The sequence below is a fragment of the Stenella coeruleoalba genome, assembly GCF_951394435.1.
Source record: "Stenella coeruleoalba genome assembly, chromosome: 5".
Classification (NCBI taxonomy): domain Eukaryota; kingdom Metazoa; phylum Chordata; class Mammalia; order Artiodactyla; family Delphinidae; genus Stenella; species Stenella coeruleoalba.
This window is the reverse complement of record NC_137150.1, coordinates 143,271,837-143,297,433: the sequence shown is the minus strand read 5'-3', so window position 1 is coordinate 143,297,433 and position 25,597 is coordinate 143,271,837. Positions and strand designations below refer to the sequence as shown.

Genomic DNA, 25,597 nt, shown 5'->3' with positions numbered 1-25,597 from the left:
CCTGGGGGAGGGGCAGCGGGGGCTCTTCCAGCTCAGGCGGGGAGCCCAGCACAGGACCCACCGGGTCCGCACCCCAGAGCGCGGGTAGGAGGCCGCAGGGGAGCTGCCCCCGCACAGCACGTGGGGACAGGGCTGGGGCCTGGGGGCCGGCAGACCCTGAGAGGACTGGGGACGTGAAGGCAAGGCCCAGGCTCCGCCCTCAGAGCCCCGGCCCGGCCCTGCCCGGCTCCACTCTCACCAGCTGCACCGCGGCGCCAGTAAGCAGGGCGGGCGGCCCAAACTCCTGAGCTGCCCAGCCCGTGCTCCGTGGCTCAGGCCAAACCCCTGTCAACGGCCCGCGGCCAGCAAACCTGTGCGACCTCCTCTCGGAATAGATCAGGGGCCGCCGCCACGGCCTCTGCTGGACCCGGGTCAGGTCACCTCCCTGCCCCCCTCGCCGCCCCCTCCCACGGGGAGCCCAGCAAACACGCCCCCACCCCCGGGGCCCCTCCCGGACAGTCGCGCGTGACCCTGTGGAAACCCAGGCCAGGCCACTCCTCAGCGCAAGCCCTCCCACCCACCCCATCTTTTCCCCAGGAAGCACCACCCTTCCGGTGCCCGCCAGCCTGTCTGGCCTGGTACGTCCGCCCCCACCCCACCCCGTGCTGGGCTGCGCGGCCTTAGTGCCCCCACCTCGGTCTCTGCAGACAGCCCCTCTCGCGGCGGACCTCCCTCAGCCGCCTGGGCCCCCCGCCCGCCCCCCGGACCTCCTGCAGCACTTACCGTGCGCCACCACCCGCCCTCCCGTACATACACTCCACGTGGAGGGGGACTGGAATGTTTAGTTCACTGGAAATACCCCAGCACTTAACCTACACGCCTGGCATACACAGATCGATAGGAGCTGAATGGACAAATCCTCAAATTGCTACATCCCATCCCTCCCCCGCTCTAAAGAGGAAATTAAAACACACGTTTTCCCATCTAGGGAGGAAAAGCAAGAAACATTCGGTGCTTACGAAAACCACAGGGCACCCTTTCTAATGTAAATCAGAAGATTCTTTGTGGGTTTAGGCCTTACTAAGCTGCATTCAGACCCCTGGGGCAAACTTGAAAACAGCGATCCTGCAGAAACCTATACTCCTTACAAGCCGTTAGCTCTGAACACATGCTTCGCGAACTCTAGGCACGATTGCTCTGCGGAGGCCCTGGTGGGCAATGGTCTGGCACACCAGCCACTCCACTGCATCTCCCGCCAGTGAGCCTTCCGGGGAACAGCGAGGATGTGCACACTTAGGGTGTGCGCTGCAGCCCGCCGCCCCAGGGCAGCCCTCTGTGAAGACTGGAAACTGGCCCCACCCCACGACCCCGCCTCACAGGGGCTGCAGTGCTGGCGCCCCAGCACACAGGCGTCTGCACACAGGCGTCCCTCCTGCTCTGTCACTTCTCAGAGGATGGGCTTCAGAGCGTGGCCGTGCTGTCACGCACGTCCCCAGCCCAGCTCCCCTGTGCCGACCTACAGCCTTCCCCCCGATCCCAGGGGGCACAGCCAAAACCCCCCTTCGCCCTCCTGGCCCACCTCTGAGTCTGCGCCCACACGGTGAAGGTGGCGGCCCCCCAGCGCTCTGAACAGTCAAGCTGCTGCCCTCCGGCAGGTGGTCTCTGCTCCCCTCACCTCCGGGCTCAGCAGTGCCGAGAACTCCCTCCCTCCCTCCCTCCCACGCCCGGCGCAGCCAACAGAACTCACCCAGAGGCGGGGAGCCCCCCGCGGGCCCCTCCCACCCCGCGCCCCACGCCGCTCCCAGGACTGCCCTCCAGATGGACCCCGGCAGCAGGGCTCACCTCCCCCACCCCAGCCCACCGTGGCCTCACTCCAAAGCCGGCCCACTGCCCTTGTCCCCATCTGGAACCATCTGTGGGAGGTGGCCCTGCCTCTCTCTAAGACCCAGGTCAGCCCTCCCCGTACCTGCTGTGGGCCTTCCGTAGGGACGGGACGGCCCAGGGGACCTTCACTCCCCCACGGCAGGGGCGGGAGGGGCTTGTGAGGAGCTGGCCGCCTCGTGGCACCATCCGGCCATTTGCTGGTGTGATACGGAGCGACTAGCCGCTTTCAACCATGCCGGATTCATGCTGACCAGGTGACTCGGGAGGAAGGGGCTGGTGGCCAGGGGAACCAACCACAAGATTAGAGGGTGGTTCTGGGAGGACCAAGGATTCAATCCGTCTGCACAGAGACCCCTGAGGACAGGGCTGGAAGCGCCCCAGGCTGAGGGGTGGGCCCCTCCTCCCACGTACCCCTTCCATCTGGCCGACCGGTGAGCCTTCCTAGCGACCTACTGAACCCACGGATGGTCGACCTGGGACCCTCGATTTGCAGTCAAGTCAGGCGTGTGTGGGAACCTGACCCCCAATCCCAGCCCCCGTGTCTGAGTGGGGGCAGCTTCACGGGCCGAGCGCTAGCCCTGGGTGGTGGAGCCACAGGGCTGGGAAGGGGGCAGGCCAGGGCGCTTGTCCCCACGCTGTCCCCTTCCTCCTGCCTTGCGTCTGCTTATTTGAGATGACGACCATTGTACACGGTGAAAGGCACAGATCTTAAGGGTTTGCGTCCCTGAGCTTTGACTTTTCTGTGCATGGGTGGAGCCCCACTTCAGGAAGATGGAGTGTTCCCAGCGCCCCAGCAAAGGCCCTTCCAGTCCATGCCTCTGACTTGCTGAGCTGTGGGAATTCTCTTTATAAACCTTTTGCTGGTTATGTGAGTCAGATCTCTTTTCCCAGCGTGTGGCTTTTCTTTCCAATAGATCTATGGGGGTTTTGGTAAATAAGTTTTAAATTTTCAATATGGTCAAACTGATTCATGGTTCTCTTTCTCATTTGGGCTTTCTGTGCCCTGCTGAAGAAGCCTCCTGAGGTGGAGGCCCGCCAGCAGTGCCGGGCACCTCGGTGCAGCCCCGGGTCTCCATCTGTCGGCAGGTGCCTCTGCGCACATGGCCCTGGCTCAGGATGGACGCCGGCAGGGTCACCTCGTCCACGAGGCCCCCACGTGGCACAGACTGCAGCTGCAGCCCCGCGTCCCTTCCCTTCTGAGCAACAGGGCCTCCATCCCCCTCCAGACGGCAGCTAACCCAGGCTCCTCCGCAACGAGATGCGGCCGCACACCAGGTCCCCGGTGGTGAAACGCAGCTGCCCTGCCAGCCCGAGCCGCTGGAGGCCTGCCCATCTGGCCCTCCTGCTGCTGGGGATTTGGCCAGCTCTGGGCACTGGGGAGACCCTGAGGACAGGCGACACAGTGGCAGTGCAGGAGGATGGAACCTGGCCTCAGGGTGACCAGCCGACCACAGCAGCTCCGGGTGACCTGTTCCCAAACTTGATTTCCATGAGAGATCAATAAACTTCTATCCAGTTACGTTTCCTCCTCAGTGTAGGCGAACCTGCTCACAACTGGTGCACCATGTACCCGGATGTCCCTCTCCAGGTCTGTGCTCTATGACACCTCCCTGCTGCCTTTACCACTCAGCTTGACGCGGTTACTTTTCCACTTGAGTGTCAAGTGCTATGAAAAACGAGATTTTGATTGAAGTTATAGATTTGGAAAAAACCGATCAAGCTATTAAAAGTACGATTGGAGCTTCCCTGGTGGCGCAGTGGTTGAGAGTCCGCCTGCCGATGCAGGGGACACGGGTTTGTGCCCCGGTCCAGGAAGATCCCACGTGCCGCGTAGTGGCTGGGCCCGTGAGCCGTGGCCGCTGAGCCTGCGTGTCTGGAGCCTGTGCTCCGCAACGGGAGAGGCCACAACAGTGAGAGGCCCGCGTACAGCAAAAAAAAAATTACGATTGGATTCAGTGTAAATGTGAACGTTTTTATAATTGAGGATGGCTTGTCACTTTGTTTTCCTTCCTGGTCTGGTTTGGGATAAGGTGGCAGGCAGCCCACAAAATGAGCTGCGGTTCCTTCCCTACTTTCCTATTCTGTAGAAATGATTATATAAACAGGAATTGCTGCCCCCCCGGCCCCCAAATGCAGAGCCTCTCACAGAAAAGCCTCCTGGGAGACCTGCGTCCTCTTTCTCCACAGCCACCTCTTTGACTTGCTTCCATTTACCTGTTTCTTGGGAGTGGGGGCGACTGGTTAATTAATGGCTAGAATTCCATTCAAATTTTCCACCTACGCTTGGGTCAATTTCACAAATGTACACTTTTCTAAAAAGTTTTTATTTCATCTCAGTCTAAAAAGATATTGGTAACGCAGTGTCCGTAATTCTCACCGTAACTACCTGAGCACGTTTCCGTTCCTCTGAATCCCTGACCACCCGCTTTTCCTCCCCTCATCTGGCCTGGCTGGGCCTTCTATCTTGGTCAGACTTGCCCAAGTTCTGCCGATTTCATTACCTTTTTCAAAGAAGCAGCACTTGGTCTCGGTGCTCCTCGCTGCTCATCTCTGTTGCGTCTAATAATAATTTCCGGTCTTTATCGTTTTCTTTTTCAACTTATTTGGATTTGCTCTACTGTTCTCTTCCTGACTCAGTAGCTGTGGGGCTTTCTGTCACTTACTTACAACCATTTCCTAACTTCTGTGAGCTGCTGAGGGGCAGACAGGGAATCACACAGTAAGCACTCCTCTGGTTTCCCGTACTCTGCATAGCTATTTCGTGATGTGCCCATGTTGCACTGACTGTACGTCACTGTTTATTCTGTCCCTTGCCTGAGCAGTGCCCCGTGGCACAGACACACCCCCTGCTTACCCCTGTTTATAGACTGACAGCAGTTCGGGCTGCTTCCAGCTTTTGACTTGTACAGGGAAGCTGCTGTGAGCACTCCTATGTGAGTCTCTGGGGACACTGCTTCCCTTTCCCTCGGGAAACAGGAGTAGAATGGCTGCGGCACACGGCTGCCAAGCTGTCCTCAGAGTGGCTGCAGCATCGGTCCCCAGCCTGGGAGGCTGGCGCTCCAGCTCCTGGGGTCCCCGCCGCGCCGGGCAGGGGTCTAGCCTTAGAGCCAACACGTGCCTTCACAGCCCTCCTGCACGCCCCGTGATTAACGGTGTGGAGCGTCTTCTCGTGTGCTAATTTGACATCTTTTTTGGTGAAGTGTCCATTAAAATATTTTGCCCATTTTAAAAATTGTTTTTCCCCCTTGTTGGGTTTAGAGGGTCTTTATATATTGTGGATACAGGCCCTTTATCAGATATATGATTTGTAAATATTTTCTTCCAGTCGGTGACTTTATTTCTCATTCTTTTAACAGTGTCTTTCAAAGAAGTAATTTTTAATTTGATGAGGTCCAACTTGTCCCTTTTTCCTTTCATGGACAGTGCTTCTGGTATCGGGTCTAGGAAACTGCCTATCCCAGTTGCCAGGATTTTCTCCTGTTTTCTTCTAGAACTTTTACACATTTAGGTCTGTGACACATCTTCAGTTAATGTTTGTATATGGTGCAAAATATCAGGTTCATTTCTTTTGTTTCTCCATAGGGATGTCCAATTGTCCCAGCACCATTTGTTAAAAAGACTGTTCTTTCTCTACTGAATTGGCTTTGAACCTTGGTCAAAAATCATTTGTGACCGACAATGAACATGTAGAACTTGAAATTAAAAACATAATACCATTTACATTAACACCTCCCAAAATCAAATATTTAGGTACAAATCTAACAAAACGTATTCAAGACCTATATGAGGAAAACTATAAAACTGACAAAAGAATCAGAGAACTAAGTAAATGGAGAGATATTCCATGTTCATGGATAGGAAGACTCAATATTGTCAAGATGTCAGTTCTTCCCAACCTGATCTATAGATTCAACACAAACCCAATCAAAATCCCAGCACAGGATTTTGTGGATGTTGACAAACTGATTCTAAAGTTTATATGAAGGAGCAAAAGACCCAGAACAGCCAATACAACACTGGAGAACAAAGTTGGAGAACTGAGACTATCTGACCTCAAGACTTACTATGAAGCTACAGTAATTGTGATATTGTGATTCATCAGAAGAGTATACTCGGTCATTCAGATGACCAAAAATATTTTTTTCTTATATGTATTTGGTCTTCTTCTGGGGTTCCTGGCTCATAGCTCCCAAACCCTTGGAATTTCCTAAGTGATTAGAGCCATAAAGGTGTCTTATGTTAACGAGGTGAATTCTGTCACCCACCTAAGGATGGGGGCTGGTTGTCTGTGGAGCCAACTATGTGATTATAGAAGGTGGGAACTTTCAGTCCTGCCCCCTGATCTCCTGGGAGGGGAGGGGGCTGGAGGTTGAGTTCAAATACCAATTGCCCATGATTTTAATCCACAGTGCCTTTGTAGTGATGCCTCCCAGGGCTCAAGAGCCTCTGCCCACAGAGACCCCACCTTTACCCCCTCAAGGTGACCCCCGAAGCACCTGTTTGGAACCTTAGTCCTTCAGAGAATCTGTGGAACACATGAGGTGGGAAATGGGGGCGAAGCACCGGTGTTTCTGGAAACGGCAGCACGCCCCCCAGGTACTCGGCGGGGTGGGGGGTGCTTACCGCGCCATCTTGTCACTGCAGGACATGGTGAGCAGCCGCTCCCCTTGCAGCACCCCGTCCCACGTCTGGATGCTGGCGTTCGAGCGGACTGGGATCGTCCCCTCACCAGACTCTATTTTCGTCCGCAGCTGTCCTCGGGCTTTACGATTCGGATGTCTGTCTGCTGGTTCTAGGACAGAAACATAAGATCCTCCTGAGAGGGTCCACCGGTAGTTGACCATATACTTAACTCACTGAAAAGCACGTCTAACAACACCCTATCGATTCAAAACACACTTTACACTTATGTGTGCGTATGTTTACGCTACATACACATAAGATATGTGTGTACCATGTAAGTACATAAAATCTGACAGGAGGGTATACTGCAAACCAAGTTCAAGAAGGTGGTCTCCTTAGTGGCTGGGAGAAAAGAGGGCTTCCATTTTGATCAAAATGATTTATTTCTATCATTAGAAACGAGCTGGAGCAGACAGGACAGGATGCTAACATTTGCTAATTCTAGGTGATGGATATTTGGGTATTTGCTGTATTTCTTTGCTGTGTATTTAAATTTTCAAAAATAAATCTATAATGATGCAGAAATACATTCACAGGAAGCATTCACACACATCCAGAGTGATTATCTCCAGGTTATATGAATATGGAGTGATTTAAATTTTCTTTTTTATGTTTTAAAAATATTTAGCAACTTTCTACAGTGGGTATATGTTGCTTTTATAATCAAATGTTCTATTTGGAATAAATAATGCTTACGCTTGTGAAGGGATGTGGGTACAAACTCCTGTGAAACAAGAGCCCTAACAAACGTGAGAACGAGGGAGGATGGGGGCACGTGGTGGCCACCAGCCTGCACCTGCTTTTCTAATTCGATTACACACTCATTACACTACGACTCCCCAGAAACATGGCTGATGACGTACACTTCCAATTCAGAGACAGGTATTACCCACATTTAAAAACTGATAGCAATTTTGATCTAATATCCTCACTCTATTCTAATTTCTCATTAGAATCCACATTTTCCTTCATTAAAATTTCAACTTACTGAGAAGAAAAACCTCGTGTTTCTATATGTTCCTACCAGGTCCACATCCAAGGTTGAAGTTTTTAAAGAAGAAAGGATATTAATGTAGGTTTATCCTTTTCTCTGTTCTACACAGTCATGAATTTTCTCGAGACACTGTGGCCGTGGACGAGCCTGGTGCCGTACCTTCCAGGACGGGCTCGTGTGGCGAGAAGATCCTGGCATCTCCACAGGGGGAGGTGCTGATGTACAGATGGAACCGGACCTTCTCCTTCAGCTTAAATCCTCCCCGCTCGGACTTCTCAAAGATGGATCTTTTTTGATCATCTTTGCTACTGAAAGGAAACAAGTTGCAAAGATAAACTTGAAAGCTGAATACAATCAAAATTTAGTCTGTCATAGCTTACGATGATTTGCAAAGGCCAGTGTTTTCAACGGGGTATGATAAGCTTGGACTGGGGTATTTATTTTATATGTTAATGATAATTAGCACAGTTCCTGTCTGCTCACCAATGGGACAGGCCATCAATACGCAAGTAACCTCTCCTCCTCATTCATGACCTCAGAACAGAAAGGAAGCGTGTCCGATGTGGCCTGTGGCGAGAAGCAGTCAGGTCCACGGTCAGCTGTTCCGGGCACAGTGACTGGGGCAGCACTGCCCACCTCCCCAGCACTTACTTCTGCATAAAATGAAAGCTCGAGGTCTGAAACACAGACATGGCCCCCCTGACCACACGTGAGGCGTGTATGTACATGCAAGTGTGTGTGTTATAATTCAGCTTCACGGGGAAATGGGATCCAACCTCACTGTTACCCAGAAAGTTACTAGGTTGAGAATTTTTCAGTGCTTACAGAAGCAGTGGAAAGTGTTGCAAAATATTCTGATGAGAGGACAATTAAAAAAAAAAAAACAGCTTCCTTTACTTATTTACTTGCTAAACTTACTTTAAGTAAAGCTCAAGTTGTGCGTAAAGAAATCTAAGCAAGGATCTTCGAGATATGATTTCTGCGTGGCAGTCGTTCAGCGCAAGGCCACGATCACTCATGTACTCGCCGTTAATACACTTTGTTCCTGTGGAAACACTGATCACCTTGGCATCCTTCACATCTGTGCCTGAAAAACAGAAGAGAAATCGTTCCTCGCTATTCCTTGCCACGCCCGGGCTGGACCCGCATTCCCAGGGACTGACCCGGGAGACGTCAGCTCGTTTTCACACCCTGCCACTGACCCTCACCTGGGCGCTGCTAACGGGCCCCCCGAGCCTTGCTTTGCACATTCTGGGAGGGTGACCCTCCCCACTCTTGCGTGTAAAGATTCTACTTGGAAAGTTACTTCACCTGGAACACACTAGTCTCTTCTTCAACACTCCCCAGTGGACACGGGGGAGCACTGTGTAGAGGTAGACAGACTGGCCTGGTAATGAATCCTGGGAGTAACATCAAAGCACTGCAGAGCCTGGGAGGACTGCCTGACACTCACCCCGGGGGCCCAGGAGTCATGCAGGGGGCTGTCTGGCGGTCTGGCCCCGTTTAACTGCACGGGGAGTGAGTGCAGCCGTCAGCACTGGGGAACCTCGGGAGCCACCACTCTGATGTGCAGGTGTCGACAGACAGACCACGTACGACGGGTGCAGGTCCTGCGCGTGGCCTGTCGGGGAAGGTACCTCACTTCCGTCCCATGTCCTCCGAGGCCCATCCCACCACTGTCTCCATTTGCAGGTGTGGGGACTGAGGCACAGGGCCATCAAAGTCGGCCTGGGGATTTGAACCAGGTCCCCTGACGTCAGGACCACATGCCACGCGCAGTGTGGTGCTGCCTTCAGGCGTAAACCGTGGCTTCGAGCGGAGGGTCCCAAGTGCAACACACACTATGGGGCAAAATGCCCCCACGAGGTAACGTGCCCCTTCTGAGGCGGTTAAAACACCTGGATGAAAAACCACAGGCTCGCTCGCTCCCGTCACCGGGAAGGGCAGCGCCTTGCTTAGGAAGCTACGTCATCCAGCGGCACACGCATTCACCTCTACGTGTGTACAGGATGACAGCAAGGAGATGGAGGGAGCAGAGGGACAAAATACAGGCAGCTCACATCGGAACAAACACTGAAACCCAAGTTACTGCTCAGAGCATTCATCCTACCCGTCAGACAGCTCTCAGCCGTGCCAAGGTAAAGACACAGCAAGAAAATGAGATCCTGTCCTCTAGGGCACAGAGCGTGGTCAGCGCTGAGGGTCACAGAATCGGGTCCTGTCCACGATCAGAGGTGAACCACGTCTCAGGAGACAGGGACGGGCAGTCGCCCCATGGGAGCTGGGGTTGCCCCTGCCCGCCGGGTGTAGACAGATAACCACCCCCGCCGCCCCCTCTCTGGCCTCTGGCTGGCTTCCTACACACGGCAGGCCAGGCTTGGCCAGCTGGGCTGAGCAGATGCCCCGAGAAGAAAGGGACAGCCCCAGACTCAGCCCCAAGGAGCAGAGGGTCCTCCGGCCACCCAAAGATGCAGGCACTGGCCGAGGCCGTGCTTTCCCGTTCCCAGGAGGGATCCACGGAGACGCTGCCCGGCGGGCTCACTCCTGGGATGTGGCAAGAGAACTCAGGGAGGGTTCCCTTCGCTGCTGGGGACTTAGACACAAATTTAACAGGGCTTCTTCTGCTACCCCAAAGCGTGCTTTACCCCCACAGATCTTCTATTCTTGCCAGGGCTTCCTCTCTCCCCCGTAAAAGTCACACACAAACTTATCTGGCAGCGTTAACATTAACGGATAAATCAGATTAAGTCCTACTTCCAAGTGAAGTAAGAACTAACAGCTCTCCTGCAGGTTTCCAGGGTCGATCAAGGCCATTCACATAAGATTACAGGGATTAAATATTAATACAGGACTCTTTCTCCAGATGAAAACCTTAGGTTAAAAAGATGAACCTGTAGGGGAAGAATATAAGCACAGTTCCTCTATTTGCACATGGTAAACATTCTGAAGGAGAATGAAAAAGTGACCTCCTGCTGGTGTCACAGAGATTTTTCTAGACTGAAAGCATTTCACCTTTATTAAGCATGAAAACAGGCAGGTGGACACACCGCCAACATGGTTACCTGTTGTCATGACGATTCCAGCAAGAACTTTCCTGCGTGCGTGGGGGGCGGCGAAGTTGTCCGTCAGGTCCCCAAACTTCTCCAGAACCAGGCGCGCCACGGCATCGGCTAAGACCTGCGGACCAAGCAGGGGTTTAGTGCTCCCCTTGGGGCCACGTTCCGGGGCCTCTCCTCTGGAACCACAAAGGTAAGTCTGGCAAACGAGTGTGTGTGTGTGTGTGTGTGTGTGTGTGTGTGTATGCACGCGCACACAATTTTTCCTCCCAGACATTCCTTGGAAACAGACGCCCAAGGGGCGTGCGAGGGTCTCTGCAGAAGGACAGTCTGGAGCCCGACCGCATGGGAGCCAGCACCTGAGCAGGTGAGGCCTCCTCACAACAGTCCTGCCCCGGGGGAGGGACCCAGGCCCAGAGGCGAGAGCGCCCGCCTGGTCACCCCCCTCCCACCCTCTGCGGCTCCGAGTCCCGCGGCCACAGCCCCCGAGGGGCAGGGCTTCGGGAAGAAGTGAGATCACAGGAGGTGCGGCCCAGTCAGCTCAGGGCTGGCGAGGCCCCATGGGGGACACGTGGGAAGAGAAAGGGGAGGTCTGAAGGGCGGTCACATTGCAGGATCACTAAGCTCACAGCACCTCCCTCCCAAAGGCGCCCAGTCCATGTGTGTCTCAGTGATTTCAACATCTAAAACTAATTACCGTGGCCCAGTCACTCAGAAACCAGCACCGCTTAGAGCCCGTAAGGGCATTTGTCACTTAGATCGAGTGACACCAGAATGCACCAGAGGCTACACTCGTACAGGGCAAGTGTAACGTGATTTTAGAAGACTTCTCGCGGTGCATTTCCAGGCCAGGGAGCCACTGGACCGAAGGGAGTGCTTCTCAGAAGCGAACACATCGGTGAGATTTCGGACACGGTCCTACTTCACAGCTTATGATTCATCTTGGATAGAACGGACCCTCGGTGTTCTGGGAAACGATGCCTGATGGGAGGTGTGTGCCAGGAGCCACGCGGGACCCACATCCCACCAGCTCACGCTGGTCTGGAGTCCCCAGCTGGGCCCTCAATTAAATACTCCCAAATGAACAGATAAGCCACCTGTCCTAAACGGTGGCCTCTCTGGGAAGAAGAGTCATCAGGATGCTTTCACCTGCCACTGCACCAGCAACAAGCCCCCGGAGGCGGTGCTCAAGGCCAAGGGCACAGAGTGTGGCCAGAAGAGCAGGGACGGGGCCCCACTCTGCACCCTAGACAGAGGCACAGAGGGCGGAGGTGTGCAGGCAGGAGAGGCAGCGAGGCCACGGACAGAAAGTCAGGACGTGCAATCACACGATGGGACGACGCCCTCCGGTGGGAAAAGAGCAGCAGGAGGGAAGGGGAAGCCAGAGGAAACAGAGGCCGCTCCATGCAGGGTGAGGCGGGGCTCCGAACTCAGAGCAAAGCAGGAAAGCGTGGAGTCGGGCACTTGCACCGACATCTCCCTCTAGATTCGGGGCAGATATGATAACAAGGCACATGCGCTCAAAGTCAGCTCGAGGCTGGGCCCCGCGGGACAGCTCGGCCCAGCCACGTCCACCAAGTTCACTGACAGACCGCCCTGCACACACCATGCGGGCAACGCTGTCTGATTTTAAACCCTCTGATGCCGCCGTGAACGCCATGGAGGCAAAAAGTCCTGAGACCAGGGATGGCCAACCCACGCCCTTCCAGGATTCCACCCGCAAGACAGCACGACGTTTCACCCCCTCTAGACCATACGTCTGGAAATTCCCAGGGGAAGAGTAAGGACTGACCCTCTGGAGGCCGGCACAGGTCCTGCGACGAGGACACGACTACTTCCTGAGGTACCGCTCGGGGGCTGGCAGCCACCTGGGGGCCCTGTGAGCGGGGCGGGCTCGGGCGGGGGGAGAGACGGTTCCACCTTCCCAGACCTGGCTGGCCTGGGCCACAGAGGCCACCTGGGCAGGGCGGAGACGGCCCCTCCCGGGCAAGGCTCCACCAGCCAGGGCTCTGGTCACTGCTCCCCACTGACATAACAGCCCGGGTAGAGGTAGGCTGCCAGCGCACGCGCACACACCCACGCACACGCACACGCAGACCTCCGCCCGCCTCCCCGCCCCCCCCGGGGTGTCACCCACGCAGAACCAAGCAGCGGGGGTCACGGCATTTGACGAGTCCAGTCTCTTCACATGACTGCCAATGGGAAGGGAAGACAGGGCCACCGTGGCTCGGGCTGAAATACTCTAACAAACAGTAAACCTGAAAATAAAAATCCCTTGGGAACTAGTGCCACCGATGTGTAAAACGGTAAATGGACTAATGGTTCTTATGAATAATATTAACAAGGAGTTAATACACGGGAAGCGGTTACTTGGCTCAAAGAGTAGAAAAAATCAGCGAAATCCTTTGAATATGTTACTTTATACTGATGCTGTATTCGGTTGCTTTAAGCGAAAGAAAATAAATTTCGTTTTTTTAAAACCGAGAACTACTGGTCCTCTCGGGTGACAACTGCACAAGGTCACAGAAAGGCAAGACGGAAGCCGAGCTTCCTGAGGGAATGTGGGCTGTCCTGTCAATTCGGAGTCCTTCATTTTTTCTCCTCAGATCAGTGTTTATCTTCAAAGTGAATAATATTTTGACAGAAAGAAATAGAGAAGAGGGTCAGACTTTCTCCCTGAAAGAAACATTTTTACAATAGACCGGAATAATTTTGGATTTCCAGGAAAAGAAGCAATAAATAACCGAAGAGTTCTAGGGTGTTGAGATGACAACTAAACATCATTTCCTCCTTCCTTCTCCTCAGAGCCCACCCTGAAATTTCACCCTGATATTCCCCCTTCTCGCCCTGTCCAAGACCAGACTAGGAGGGGTGCCCGCCTCCGGCTGAGCAGGGGAGCCACAGGGACCCCTTGGGGAACTCCAGGTGCCGAGACCCCCAGGCACCCGGCGGGCTCTGGAGCGCTTGCAGAGGCCCTGACGCCCCGGCCCTTCTGACGTGTGCTCGCCGCCGCTGCAGCTCGGCCTCTGCCTGGACAGGATCCGCGAGGCGCTGGTATTGACCCAGACTTGGGTTTCAGCTGCTGACCCGCCAGCCTCACCTGTCCTGTACCTGGGTCCCAGGTGAGACACGGAGGGGGGACCCCACTGAGCTGGGGCAAGATGCCAGGGCTCCGGCCCTCCCCTCCCCTCCCGTCTCCTCCGCGACAGGCCGCCGTGGGCTGTGGTCGCCACAGGGGCAGGCGGCAAGGGAGGGCACCTCGGCCCACCCGCCGTGGGCGGCACTGACCACACCGCACCTGACGGCCCTGGCTGGGCTTCACCTGACGGCCCTGGCTGGGCTTCACAGCGGCCACACAGCCGGCACAGGCACGGGAAGGCCGCCCGGCAGCCGGACTTACCAGGACCTCCCCGTGCTGAGGACAGAGCGACGAGAAGACACCAGTGACCACGGCAACCGCACCCCGTCTAAAAGCGTGAGCAACACGCAGCCGCGCTCGGGCGGCTTTCCTCACCTGTGGCGAGTGCAGCTGGAGGCCCTCGCTGGGGACAGGCTGGCGAGACGGGGTCTGGTCCAGGCGCAAGTTAAAGACAGTAGCCAGGGCGGACTGCGCGGCCCGGGCCTTGGCGAGCTTTTTGCTCCTCCCCGAGCCCTCGAAGAACTGCCCGTCCACGACCACAGACAGGACGAAGTTTTTGGCGTGGCTCTCCCCGCTCTCCGAGAGGAAGTCGTACTTCAGTCCCGGGCGCAGCTCGTTCAAGATCATCACGGGGTTCTTCCCGCTCGGGGGTGGGAACGGCGGGGGCACGGGGAGGGGTGGCTGGGCCAGGCCGGCAGGCACGGGAGACGCAGCCAGGCTGAGGTCCCCACTCGAGCTGAAGGAGTCGTCGCCATTGGCGCCCAGGTAGAAGGGCACATCCGGCCTGTCCGGGGTCTCGAAGCCGTTGAAGAGCGCGTCGGGGAAGTCGGCCTGGTCGGACGTGAAGTCTGCATTGGCGGACAGGCTCCGGCCCATGGCCAGGTGGGCCTCAGAGGCGTTGGGAAACTGGACGAAGGAGCGCAAGGCCTTCTCGGCCGCGTGCAGCTTGGCCTTCTTCTTCGTGGGGCCGGAGCCCTCGAAGACCTGCCCGTTGACCTCGACAGACATGACGAAGAGGGGGGCGTGCACGGGTCCCGTCTGCGACAGCAGCGTGTACTGCAGGCCAGGCTTGATCTCGTTGAGCTGCATCAGCGCGTTCTTGGGCAGCGCGGGCCCCGGCGCCCTCCTCCGCTTCTTCAGGCGGAACTTGGAGTGGCCATTGCTGCTCTCGTCCAGGGCCCGCTTCCTGCCGGCGCCCCCGCCACCCCCGTTGGAGAGCGGGGCGCCCTCGCCAGGCCCCGGGGCGCTGCCGTCCTTGGGGGGCGCGCCGTCCAGACTGCAGTTTTCCTTAACATCTGTGCTGCTCGAACCTGCGGTGCCCAGAAAGAGTAACTTACAACGCCTTCGTTGCAGGATCTTGTAAATGCAAAATTTATAGATTCCTTTATCGCCCTTTGTAACTGGTTAAGTGATGTGTGCTTATACAGTCTGTTCCTGGCTGCATACGTGTGGAGCTGTGCGTTTAGCCACAGAGCTACCCACCTAAACTGGCATAACTGGAGGAATTTGACGTTCTGAGAAATAATAACTAATCTTGTTTCTATTTAGTATCACGGACTGCTTTTGCATTAAAAGGTGAATTTTTAAGTCATCTTTTTCTACGAGAATATTCCGAAGCATCTAGAGGAATTTTATTCAAGTTTATCAAAATGTGGGATGATAAACTAACCCAGAAAGACCTTACATTAATAAATCTAATATCAGTATCGACCAATGGACACTTTATTTTGGCATTTTCTTCCTTTTCAATGCCATCTACTCTCATACTAGACTCATGTTGGGCTTTCAATTGCAGCCTTTCCCAGAAAAGAAGACATTATTTAAAACACGCATCCACAAGTTACTTAGTTCTTCAGGTTTAAAGTATGCAATTAATACGTGCAGTTATTTGGTTCTGGTTCGTGGATCTTAGAAAACTGCTTGTGTGAAGTATTCTGGCCTTTTAGAAATTCTTTTGAAGGATACAGCTTCACTTCTAGTTTCATTTAACATTTTCTCATTATGTATGGGGACTGATCTGCCTCTGAATCCTTAATACCTCCCATGATAGAAAAAAATATGCAAGGCAAGACAGGAAGACTGACACTGCAGACGGCCACCGCTCTCTTAACTTCCCAACTGAAGGTGGCATCTTTGTCTTTTTTAGAAAAACAAATATTTGATGGATTTACAGAATAATTTAGCAATCCTACCATTTAAAGGTAGTTTACTTTTACAATTAATAAAGATAATTTTAGAACTCTAAAAGTTCATGGCAAAGTAAATATGATTTTAATTGTAAAAAGGGGAATAAAAACGCATTCATTCTCCCCTTTAAGTTGATCAGATAAAGCTTTTTTAAAAACAGAAAAAGAAGTAACTCCTTGTTTTCCTGGTTAGTTTGCACACGCTGTTGGCCGCAGGAAGCTCAGGGGTAACTATCACAGGACCTCACAATACTGTTGACATGAATGTACTTGAAGACCTACCACTAATTTTTGAGGATCCACGTAAGCCTTTTAAGCAACGGAAATATTTTTCACAATTGTAAGCCAGTTTCCAAGTACCCCAATACGGTGGCCCTCGGCCCGTTTCTACTACATAAGGTGAAAGTAGATTCTGACTATGCTAAGGAAACTGAGAAAAACAGTGAAAGCGCTCATCGGCCCTACCCATGGGAGGGGCTTAACGTGGCAGCAAGTCTGGGTCACCGGCTGCCAGTCCCCACAGTTCAAGCTCTCAGATTCCCAGGGCTGTCACCACTCAGCTGAGATGTGAGAACAGCCCTGGTTTAAACACGGGCCACGGGAAGACTGCCACCACACCGTGGCAGAGGTTGGGAGATGGCCACACTTTCCCTACAGACTTCATGCCTCCTACGTACTCCTGACACACACCACTTCTCCCAGTTGACAAAGCTGACGGAATGGACACTAAATTTTCATTTATAACATCCTCCAGCAAAAGCTCAATAGGTTACTCCTTTCGGTGCTCAAGGGAAACAAAAGGTTAGAAAGGGTGGGGCAGGACAGAATTGAGATTGACAAAGCAAGAACATCACACGCTCCATGACTGCTTAGTTCTGACGTTACCGCTGAACAGAAGTCAGATCATGATAAACATATCCTGACATGCGTTTAATCAAATGTTTATAATCTCTGGAACAAACAAATGCTTTCTTTTAAAAAATAAAAATGATCCATATTGATTATAGAAAAATACACTTTCTATCAGACAGTTCACATAGACTCTAAGTTCTTATTTGCTCCAGAAGCATGGAAATACGGTTCATGTTCTACTTTACTAAAAATGCTACTATGTAAAGGAAAATAAAACACTAAAATTGGAGAAAGACCTCCCACTACCATAACTCTTCTTCAATAGATGTTTTCGCTTTCCATATCATGCTACTTTATCTCATAAATGTGAATATTAACCATGATGAAAATTTTTCATCGCTTTCAAAATGATAGAAAATACAGGACTGGCATTTCAAAGTTTCAGCACTAGAACCAACCTTTATCTTTCCAGAAAATGTATTCAGAAGGATTCTTTATCTCGGCAAGAGACTACCGGATCAGTCTGGGGATAGTTATACCCCTACACACACTGTGACATTTCCTCCCATACCTGATGACCAGCGCCGTGGGTGACAACGGGAGTGGGGAGTGGGCTGACCCCTGAGAACACAGGCTGGGTTCTGAAGACCCCAAGAGCAGCTGTGCTGGGGGCGGCACCACGGGCAGCCAGAGGCCCCGGGAGGAGGCGCTGCCACATGGACTGAAACCACGCCTGGTCACGTCTTCTCACACTTGCGTCCCAGGAATGGCCTCCAGCCTGACGGCACACGACTGCGGGGTCACCCAGCAAAGACCCAGCAACTCCACGGCACCCACCACACTCGTGGAGCAGAACCCCTGGCTCCTGCGTGCAGACAAGCCAACTCCGAGGCCTCGGGTGTGGGTTCTGGGTGAGGCCGAGGGAAAGTGGTGGATGTATCCTCATCCTCGGTGACCGTTCGTCACTCACGCCTGTGGGTTCTTCCCGGGACCTCTCAACACGGACAAGTAACAATGCACATTACACACATACCAGAACACTGATGTCTCTGTTGTGATTTCCCTACCGAAAGCTCCCAACTTCTGTGGGAGCATTTAACCTTATGCAAATGCTCTGCTATCCGGGATTAAAGACAAAACAGAATAGAGAAGTATATTCACTGAACTCTTCATCTACGAACATCTATGAACAATGTCGAGAGGGGGAAAGCTGAGGCTCTCTGCCCCTCCGGCCCCTCCATCCCAGAGGGCAGTGTGGAAAGGGGTTTCAGGCCACGCCGGCCCGACGGCCCGTCAAAGTCTTTGGAAACAAGATCAACAGACTCATGCGAGTCCCCTTCCTTCAAAACGCACGGACAACCCACCATATCTGAAGGGAAGATTTTATGCACCGTCACCCCAGATGACCAATCTCAAAGGTTGTCTCAGATTTACACGATGGAAATCGGACCATGATCATGAGAACCATGCGGTGACAGAGCACGAAGCCATGCGGCCTTATGACACGTGCGCCTGGAGGCAAGCCCCCCCTTCCGGGCATGTGCATCAGGACCCCAGGACGACAGCAAGGAATGAAAATCCGGACAAACGCCCACAGCAGACACCGATACCTACTGTAGAGATTACATGAGAATTAAACACATGCCACCGTTAACAGTCTGTATCGAAGGAAAAGAATCACCCTCCCCAAGCGGGTCCCATTCAACAAATTTACAGCACTAAGCTTTTAATAGAAAATCAGCCGCTTGATACTACGTGATAGGCCCAGGTCTTACTCATGTTCTCTTCATCTTCTACATCCATGGCAAAATACTTGTGAGGGTTTCTTGACCGGCGGAGACTGTTCCTGTCTGAAAGAGCAAGAAAATGACACTGAGTGTACCAGTCATACGAGGGACGTCGCCTCTGTGGAAAAAATCGCAGAACAAGGACGGTTAGGTCTGCCCTCTGGACAGAACATTCTCCCACCTCTTCAGCATGGTACAGGACCCCCAGCGTCCCCCCGAGGATCCCGGCCAGGACTCTGCTGTTGGGGGGGGGCGGGCGGCGGGTACCATGGCAGGGAAGATTTCGGGCCACGCTGCGGGAGGACGGCCTGGATTCCAGGGGTCAGGACCATGGAGAGCTCCGAACCAAGGGAAGGGTGACACACTTAATCTCAGAAAGCCATCTCTCCTCAAGACAGACCCCAAACAGAACCCCCGCCCGTCTGCCACCTGATCTCTGTTCTGGGGAGACTTCGGTTTGGGTTCTAAAATAAAGCTGTGGAAGAACACGCCACAGCCTTCGCCCTACTCCTCCCCTTCACCTGGACTGAGCAGCGTCACATGGACGAAACTAAAAAGCACATAATTGTTCAAATCGGATCTAATTTCTTAGCCACGTATAACTTATTATTCTGTTGTCAGGAGAAACCACAAGAAATCCTCAAAGAACAATTATTGCAATTATATAATTATTAACAAATTTACGAGTTTCCTCTTCCTAAATACCTTGGCTGTACTTTGCAGGACTGTACTAACATATGATCTGTAATAAAGAATCCTGTCAAACTGCCACTGAGGAAAAAGATCTGCAAGTTTTGCAGTCACACTTTTTTTATAGAAATTAAATTTATATTATAAATCAGTTAAGAGGCCAATGTATTGCTTTTAAGCAAATGGTGACTAACATGTGCTAACTCGTACTTATACCTTACACATCTCTCTCATATAACATGTATGCAAAATAGTTTCCGTGACAATCATTTGTTAATGACATTAACTCTCACTGTATATCTGGTGAACATACAGTTAAATGAGTTAAAAGTTAAATGAGTTTTTATTTAGACTCGTTTATTTAAGAAAGTGTTCCAGACAGTGTTTACAGCATTAACATTTTATATTGATGAATTACTTCAACATAAATTTCTGAAAGTTTATTATATGAAAAGCACAGTACTGGATATTACAAGAACCTAAAATGAATCAGACTGACTCTGCAATTGAGAAATTTCAATTAAAATATTGTCTGGATAGCTGATTGTATTGAGGAATAGCTTTCAGTCATTTTAGGTGTGGAAACAGTGCTTAACTTTTAGTGATGTATACTGAAATATTCACAGACGAAATGATATCCGGGATTTACTATTATAAGATGATCCCACGTGGTGGGTAGAAGTAGATACGGGTGAAACCGAGGGGCCACGGCTGGTGAGCCTGGCGCTGCCTGTGGGCACTCAGGCTCACCACACTGTTCTGTATCGGTGTGTGTTTTAATATGTCCACTAGGGAACAGTTTCAATGAAAGTAATTTCCTTGAGGTCTGGAATGGGCACGAGTGCCAGGCCGCCCCATGCCCTCAGTGAGATGCAGGTGCTCCAAGGGTCCTCTCGGTCACGGTCAGGGCGTGTGATGGTTAAGCTGGTCCTGGAGGAGAGGGGGTGGGACACACCGTGAAGACCATGCACAGGTACAGCACGCGGGAAGCACAGAGGCTGTGTGAGAAAGGCACTCGGAAGGCGCTTCTGAGAAGCTCAGTTATCAGTTCTGGAAGCAACCACTCAAGCTGTCCAGAGCACCCTGTTCTTGCTGGCTGAGAGCTGGCTTCAGAGCAGGCGAAGGGGCTCGTGTGGCGGGAAGACAGAGGGAACGTCCCCCGTTTAGCCCAACTGAAAACCCCGGGTGGCACAGACACGCAAGCACGAGGAGGCTCGGGAGGCGGAGGGGAGGCGGCAGAACAGCAGGGGACCCGGGGACGGTGTGGCGGTGAGTCCCTTACGCCTTCTTTTTGCATCATTATCCCAGGCTTGGAGTTGAAGAAGCCGGCAGCCTGGAAACACCAATGGGCAGACCAAAACACCCAACGAGAACTGTCTCTCTGGCCAAGGGACCAGGAGAGGACCTCCCAGCAGGACAGGAACCTGACAGACCAAACTGCCCTATTCAGCCAGACCCCAGCCTCCCATCCAGCAAGGACAGGGGGTGGGGGAGCCTCGCGTCTCATTCCCTCTGGGCTGTGACGACCCCCTCCCCGCCCCCAGCAATGCAGAGTCAGGGAGAACAGGCGGAGAGCCTGGACTTCCACCCCACCTGGCGGTACCCAGGCGCCTGCCCCCTCCCCACTGCGGGTGTCACAGGAGGCCACCACCCAGCAGTGCCAGTGGAGGCCAGGGAACCTGGACATGCACCCCCGTCCGGCAGCGATGAGGCGGCGTCTCCCCTCCCCAACAGAGGGCTGTAAGAGAAAGCCAGCTGAAGTAGAGGTCCAAGTAAGACTCAGGTTCTTGTAACATAATATGTCCAGGTTTCAATCAAAAATCACTCATCACGCTGAGAGCCAGGAAGATCTCAAACCGAATGGAAAAAGACAACTGACGCCGACCCAGAGACATCAGCATCACCTGAGAAAATTTTAAAGCAGCCATCATAAAAACGAAGTGGGAGGAGTCAGTGACTGATCTCAACACTGCCTATGAAGTCCGAGTCATCAAGACAGACAGGCAGACCACGCAGAACGAAACAGAGGACCCAGAGACAGGCCCCCACAGAACACCCGCTCATTGCTGACAAGGGTGCACAAGCAACGCAATGAAGGAAGGACAGCCTTGTCAACAGACAGTGCTGGGCAGCCGGGCACCTAGAGCTCACACCCCATGCACACATTCACCTGGAATGGACCATGGGCTTATTAACGTAAAGCATGAAACTACAAGGCGTTTACAAGGATCGTAGGAGGACACCCGTGGGACCAGCACTCGGCAAAGAGCGTGCGGACTAGCCACTAAAAGCACAGTCCACAAAAGGGAAAAATGATGAACTGGAGCCCATCGGAATTAGAAACCTCTTGCTCTGCTGAAGACCCTGTTACGAAGATGAGAAGACAAGCTATGGACTGTGAGCAAATATCTGAAAACCACATCACAAACAAAACATACAAGAAACTCAACCATAAAACACACGCTCCCGTTAGAGAGAGACATTTCACCAAAGAACGCACACAGATGGATGTTCCCGCGGGAAAGGATGGTCATCCTCATTAGCCACTAGGGAAATGGGACTTAAAGCCACGTGAGATTCCACCACACACCTACGAGAATGGCTAAAATAATGACAACCCAAGGGCCAGCGAGGATGGGGAGAAACTGGATCACTCACACGCCGCTGGTGGGGACGTAAAATGGTGCAGCCACTCTGGGAAGCAGTCTGGTGGTTTCTTAAAACTAAACATGGGCATTTATTCCAGAGAAATGAAGACTTACGTTCACATAGAAAACGTATACAGGAACGTTGATAGCAACTTTATTCACAACAGCCCCAAACCAGAGACAACCCAGTGCCCTTCAGCAGGTGACACACTGTGGACCGTCCACACCATGGAGCACCATGCGACAATGAGAAGCAACAAACTATTGACACACGCAGTAACCTGGATGGATCTCCAGAGACTCGGGCTGAGTGAAAAAGCCAAGCCCAAAGGTTACATACGTTACAGCCCACGTATACAAAGGTGATCCTTGAGCAACGGGTTTGAACTGCGTGGGTCACTGAGACACAGATTTTTTTTCACTGAGCACGACCTACCCCACTGCATGGCCTGAGGTTGGCGGAGTCCAAGGATGAGGATACAGTGGGCCGACTACCAGTTACACGGGTTTCCGACTGCTCCTCGCGTCGGCACTCCAACCCCCGTGCTGTTCAAGGGTCAACTGTGTAACATTCTTGAAACGAGAAAACTGTAGAAATGGAGAGCAGAGTAGCGGCTGCGGGTGGGGAGGCACCCCGGCTGTGACAGTGCGCTGTGTAAAGGGAACACCGCTCTCCCCGTGTTGCTTCTTACAGCTACACGTGAATGTACGTTCTCTCAAAATAAAAAGGTCAATTTAAAAGCAGGCAGAAGGCACACAATATAGTGGCTGGTGCGCTGAGAGGCTGGCTTCCCTGAAGGTCTGGGACGAGCAGGCCATGCCTGCCGTGACAGTGACAAGGAGTCTGGGCACAGGAGAACCCTGCGCCACCAGAGCTCACCTGGTTTGTAGGACATGCCTCGTTTTCCTGCTCTTTCATATTTAAGTTCTAAAAAAGGACAGGGAAAATGTCTCACGGTAGAAAATAATCAGGCTGTGCACAGTGTGGGTGGGTTCGTGTACATTAAAAGTGGAAGCCAGACACAGATATACAATGGAATATTACTCAGCCATAAAAAGAAACGAAACTGAGCTATTTGTAATGAGGTGGATGGACCTAGAGTCTGTCATACAGAGTGAGGTAAGTCAGAAAGAGAAAGACAAATACCGTATGCTAACACATATATATGGAATTTAAGAAAAAAAATGTCATGAAGAACCTAGGGGTAAGACAGGAATAAAGACACAGACCTACTAGAGAATGGACTTGAGGATATGGGGAGGGGGAAGGGTGAGCTGTGACAAAGCAAGAGAGAGTGGCACGGACATATATACACTACCAAACGTAAAATAGATAGCTAGTGGGAAGCAGCCGCTTAGCACAGGGAGATCAGCTCGCTGCTTTGTGACCACCTAGAGGGGTGGGATAGGGAGGGTGGGAGGGAGGGAGACGCAAGAGGGAAGAGATATGGGAACATATGTATATGTATAACTGATTCACTTTGTTATAAAGCAGAAAATAACACACCATTGTAAAGCAATTATACTCCAATAAAGATGTTAAAAAAAAAAAGAAGAAAAGTGGAAGGCAGGAATCTCTTGCAGAGCAGAAGCCAGTATTTTCAGCTCCTACAAGTGCCAACTCTCGTACCGAAGGTTATAAAACACAGCAAAAGAGCAAATGCAAGCACTTCAGAGCATTTTATGTAACCATTTTTCTTTCATTCTGAAACGTACCTCATATGGCCTGGACTACAAACACATAAGAATGAAAACCCCATCCAAAATCCCATATGGAACAAAATTCCAGGAACGGCCAGGTAAAGGAAAGCTTTACTTGACAGCAGTATTCAAATGCCGTCTTCATTTTCAGGGTCCCGTAAGCATTAAGAAGTAAGCGGAACTGGGGGGGCAGGGAGGCGTGAAAAGACCATTAAACCTGGCATCGAAAGACCTGGGACTTAAGTTTAACTTGATTCCAGTTATAATTTCAACTTTTCTTTTTTAAAATAGAACTAGAAAAGCTGATCTTATGTGGAAAAATCATCAGGTTTGAATAGTCAAGAAACTCTGAACTCAGGAGCAGTTAGGTGGGGCTGGTCCTCCCAGACTGGAAAGAATGGGGCACCAGCATGCAAAGCATGCCCGCGGCTCATGGACTGTGGAGCAGGGAGACAGACTCAGGACAGAGCAGCTTCCCACACCACTGACCAAAGCGCTTTCTAACACGTGGGCCTGGAAAGGGGTAAACCCCGGAGGAAGAGGAAGCTGGACCCACCAGTGCCACTCGGTCAGTGTCTGTTTTGGTTCCCCACGGGTTCCCGTCTGACTTCCAATGACATGACCCGATTGGCAATGCTTTATTTTCTAAGTGGTGGTGGGTAAATGGTCATCTGTTGTTTGATTCCTTACACACTGTAGATGTTCATGACGTAAGCCAAGGTGTAGATATACATGTAAAATACAACATCCTATCCGCTTCCGACAGCACCCTCATCCTCACCGTGAAAACGTCAACCTGCACACGGTCCTCCCCTTCCCTTGGTGAAAAAAAGGTTTTCTGGAATAAAATACAGAGGACATAACTTATTAATATTCAGGATGCATCAGAACATGAATTCTCTGTTGTGCTGGTGAAAAACGCTATCTTTAGGAATTCACTAAAAATTTATAGATTAAAAAATGTTTAAGACAAGCAGTAACTTGACAAAAATTCCTGGCTATTATTACTGGGTTTTATCCATGTTACTCTCCGAACAGGATGGTTTTGAGAAAAGTTTTACATATTCTTAATGACTGTTAAGGGTTTCAGTTTTAATAGCCATACACTACAAATTTTTAAAGAGCGAAGTGTTAAAATGAAGATTCTTCATGTTAATTCTCTACTATAAATCAAGCAACTTGCTAAAGGCGAGACTAATTTCGCAGCTATAGCAAAAAACTCAATGATGATTTTATTATTTATTTAACAAAGGTAACTGAAGTATAAAATTCTTACATAATCTGAAAAAAAATAACCTGAAATTCAACAACTTAATCGTGCGTGTTTAGAGAATGCATTCATGATTTGTATTTTGCTTCCAATATTTTGCTTTCTAAACAAACTAATATTAAAATATTCAAAACATTCAATTTATAATATTTTACAAAGAAAGAGTTTCCTTCCTAGGAAACCATCCAAATAATAGATGTTCAGTTATCCTTTAGAGATTTTGTACACACTGAACTAGATACAGCAGACTGTGCACAGCAAATAAGGTTCAAACATTACTTTTAAAACACATGTTTTTTTCTAGTGAAATGCAACATGGAATAATTAAAATAACCATAGTAATCGACAAAAAAACTCTTGGAACTAATAAGCAATTATAGAAAGGTTGCAGAATACAAGGCTAATATACAAAAGTCAATTGCTTTCCTACATGCAAGCAATGAACTGGAATTTGACATAAAAAACACAACACCATTTACATTAGTACCCCCCCAAATGAAATACTTAGGTATAAATTTAACAAAATAGGTACAAGATGTATATGAGGAAAAGTGCAAAACTCTGACGAAAGAAATCAAAGAACTAAATAAATGGAGAGAAAATCCATGTACATGGATAGAAAGACTCCATAATGCTGATTTGGGCTCTTCCCAACTCGACCTACAGATTCAATGCAATCCCAATCAAAATCCCAGCAAGGTATTCTGTGGAAATCAACTAACTGATTC

At 51.3% G+C, this 25,597-nt stretch overlaps 1 protein-coding gene across 4 annotated transcripts in view; it reads right to left on the bottom strand.

Annotated features, from left to right (window-relative positions):
• ADARB1 (adenosine deaminase RNA specific B1) overlaps positions 1 to 25,597 on the bottom strand; it is a 115,740-nt gene that overhangs the window by 22,783 nt on the left and 67,360 nt on the right. For all 4 annotated transcript variants that reach the window (XM_079922294.1, XM_079922293.1, XM_079922292.1 and 1 more), the window contains 6 exons: positions 18,549 to 18,623; positions 14,111 to 15,045; positions 10,603 to 10,717; positions 8,459 to 8,627; positions 7,700 to 7,848; positions 6,487 to 6,655 (listed from right to left, as the gene is read on the bottom strand). In XM_079922294.1, coding sequence (XP_079778420.1) covers positions 6,487 to 6,655; positions 7,700 to 7,848; positions 8,459 to 8,627; positions 10,603 to 10,717; positions 14,111 to 15,045; positions 18,549 to 18,576 — 1,565 coding nt within the window. In that variant the 5' untranslated portion in view covers positions 18,577 to 18,623. The remainder of the gene's footprint in view (positions 1 to 6,486; positions 6,656 to 7,699; positions 7,849 to 8,458; positions 8,628 to 10,602; positions 10,718 to 14,110; positions 15,046 to 18,548; positions 18,624 to 25,597) is intronic.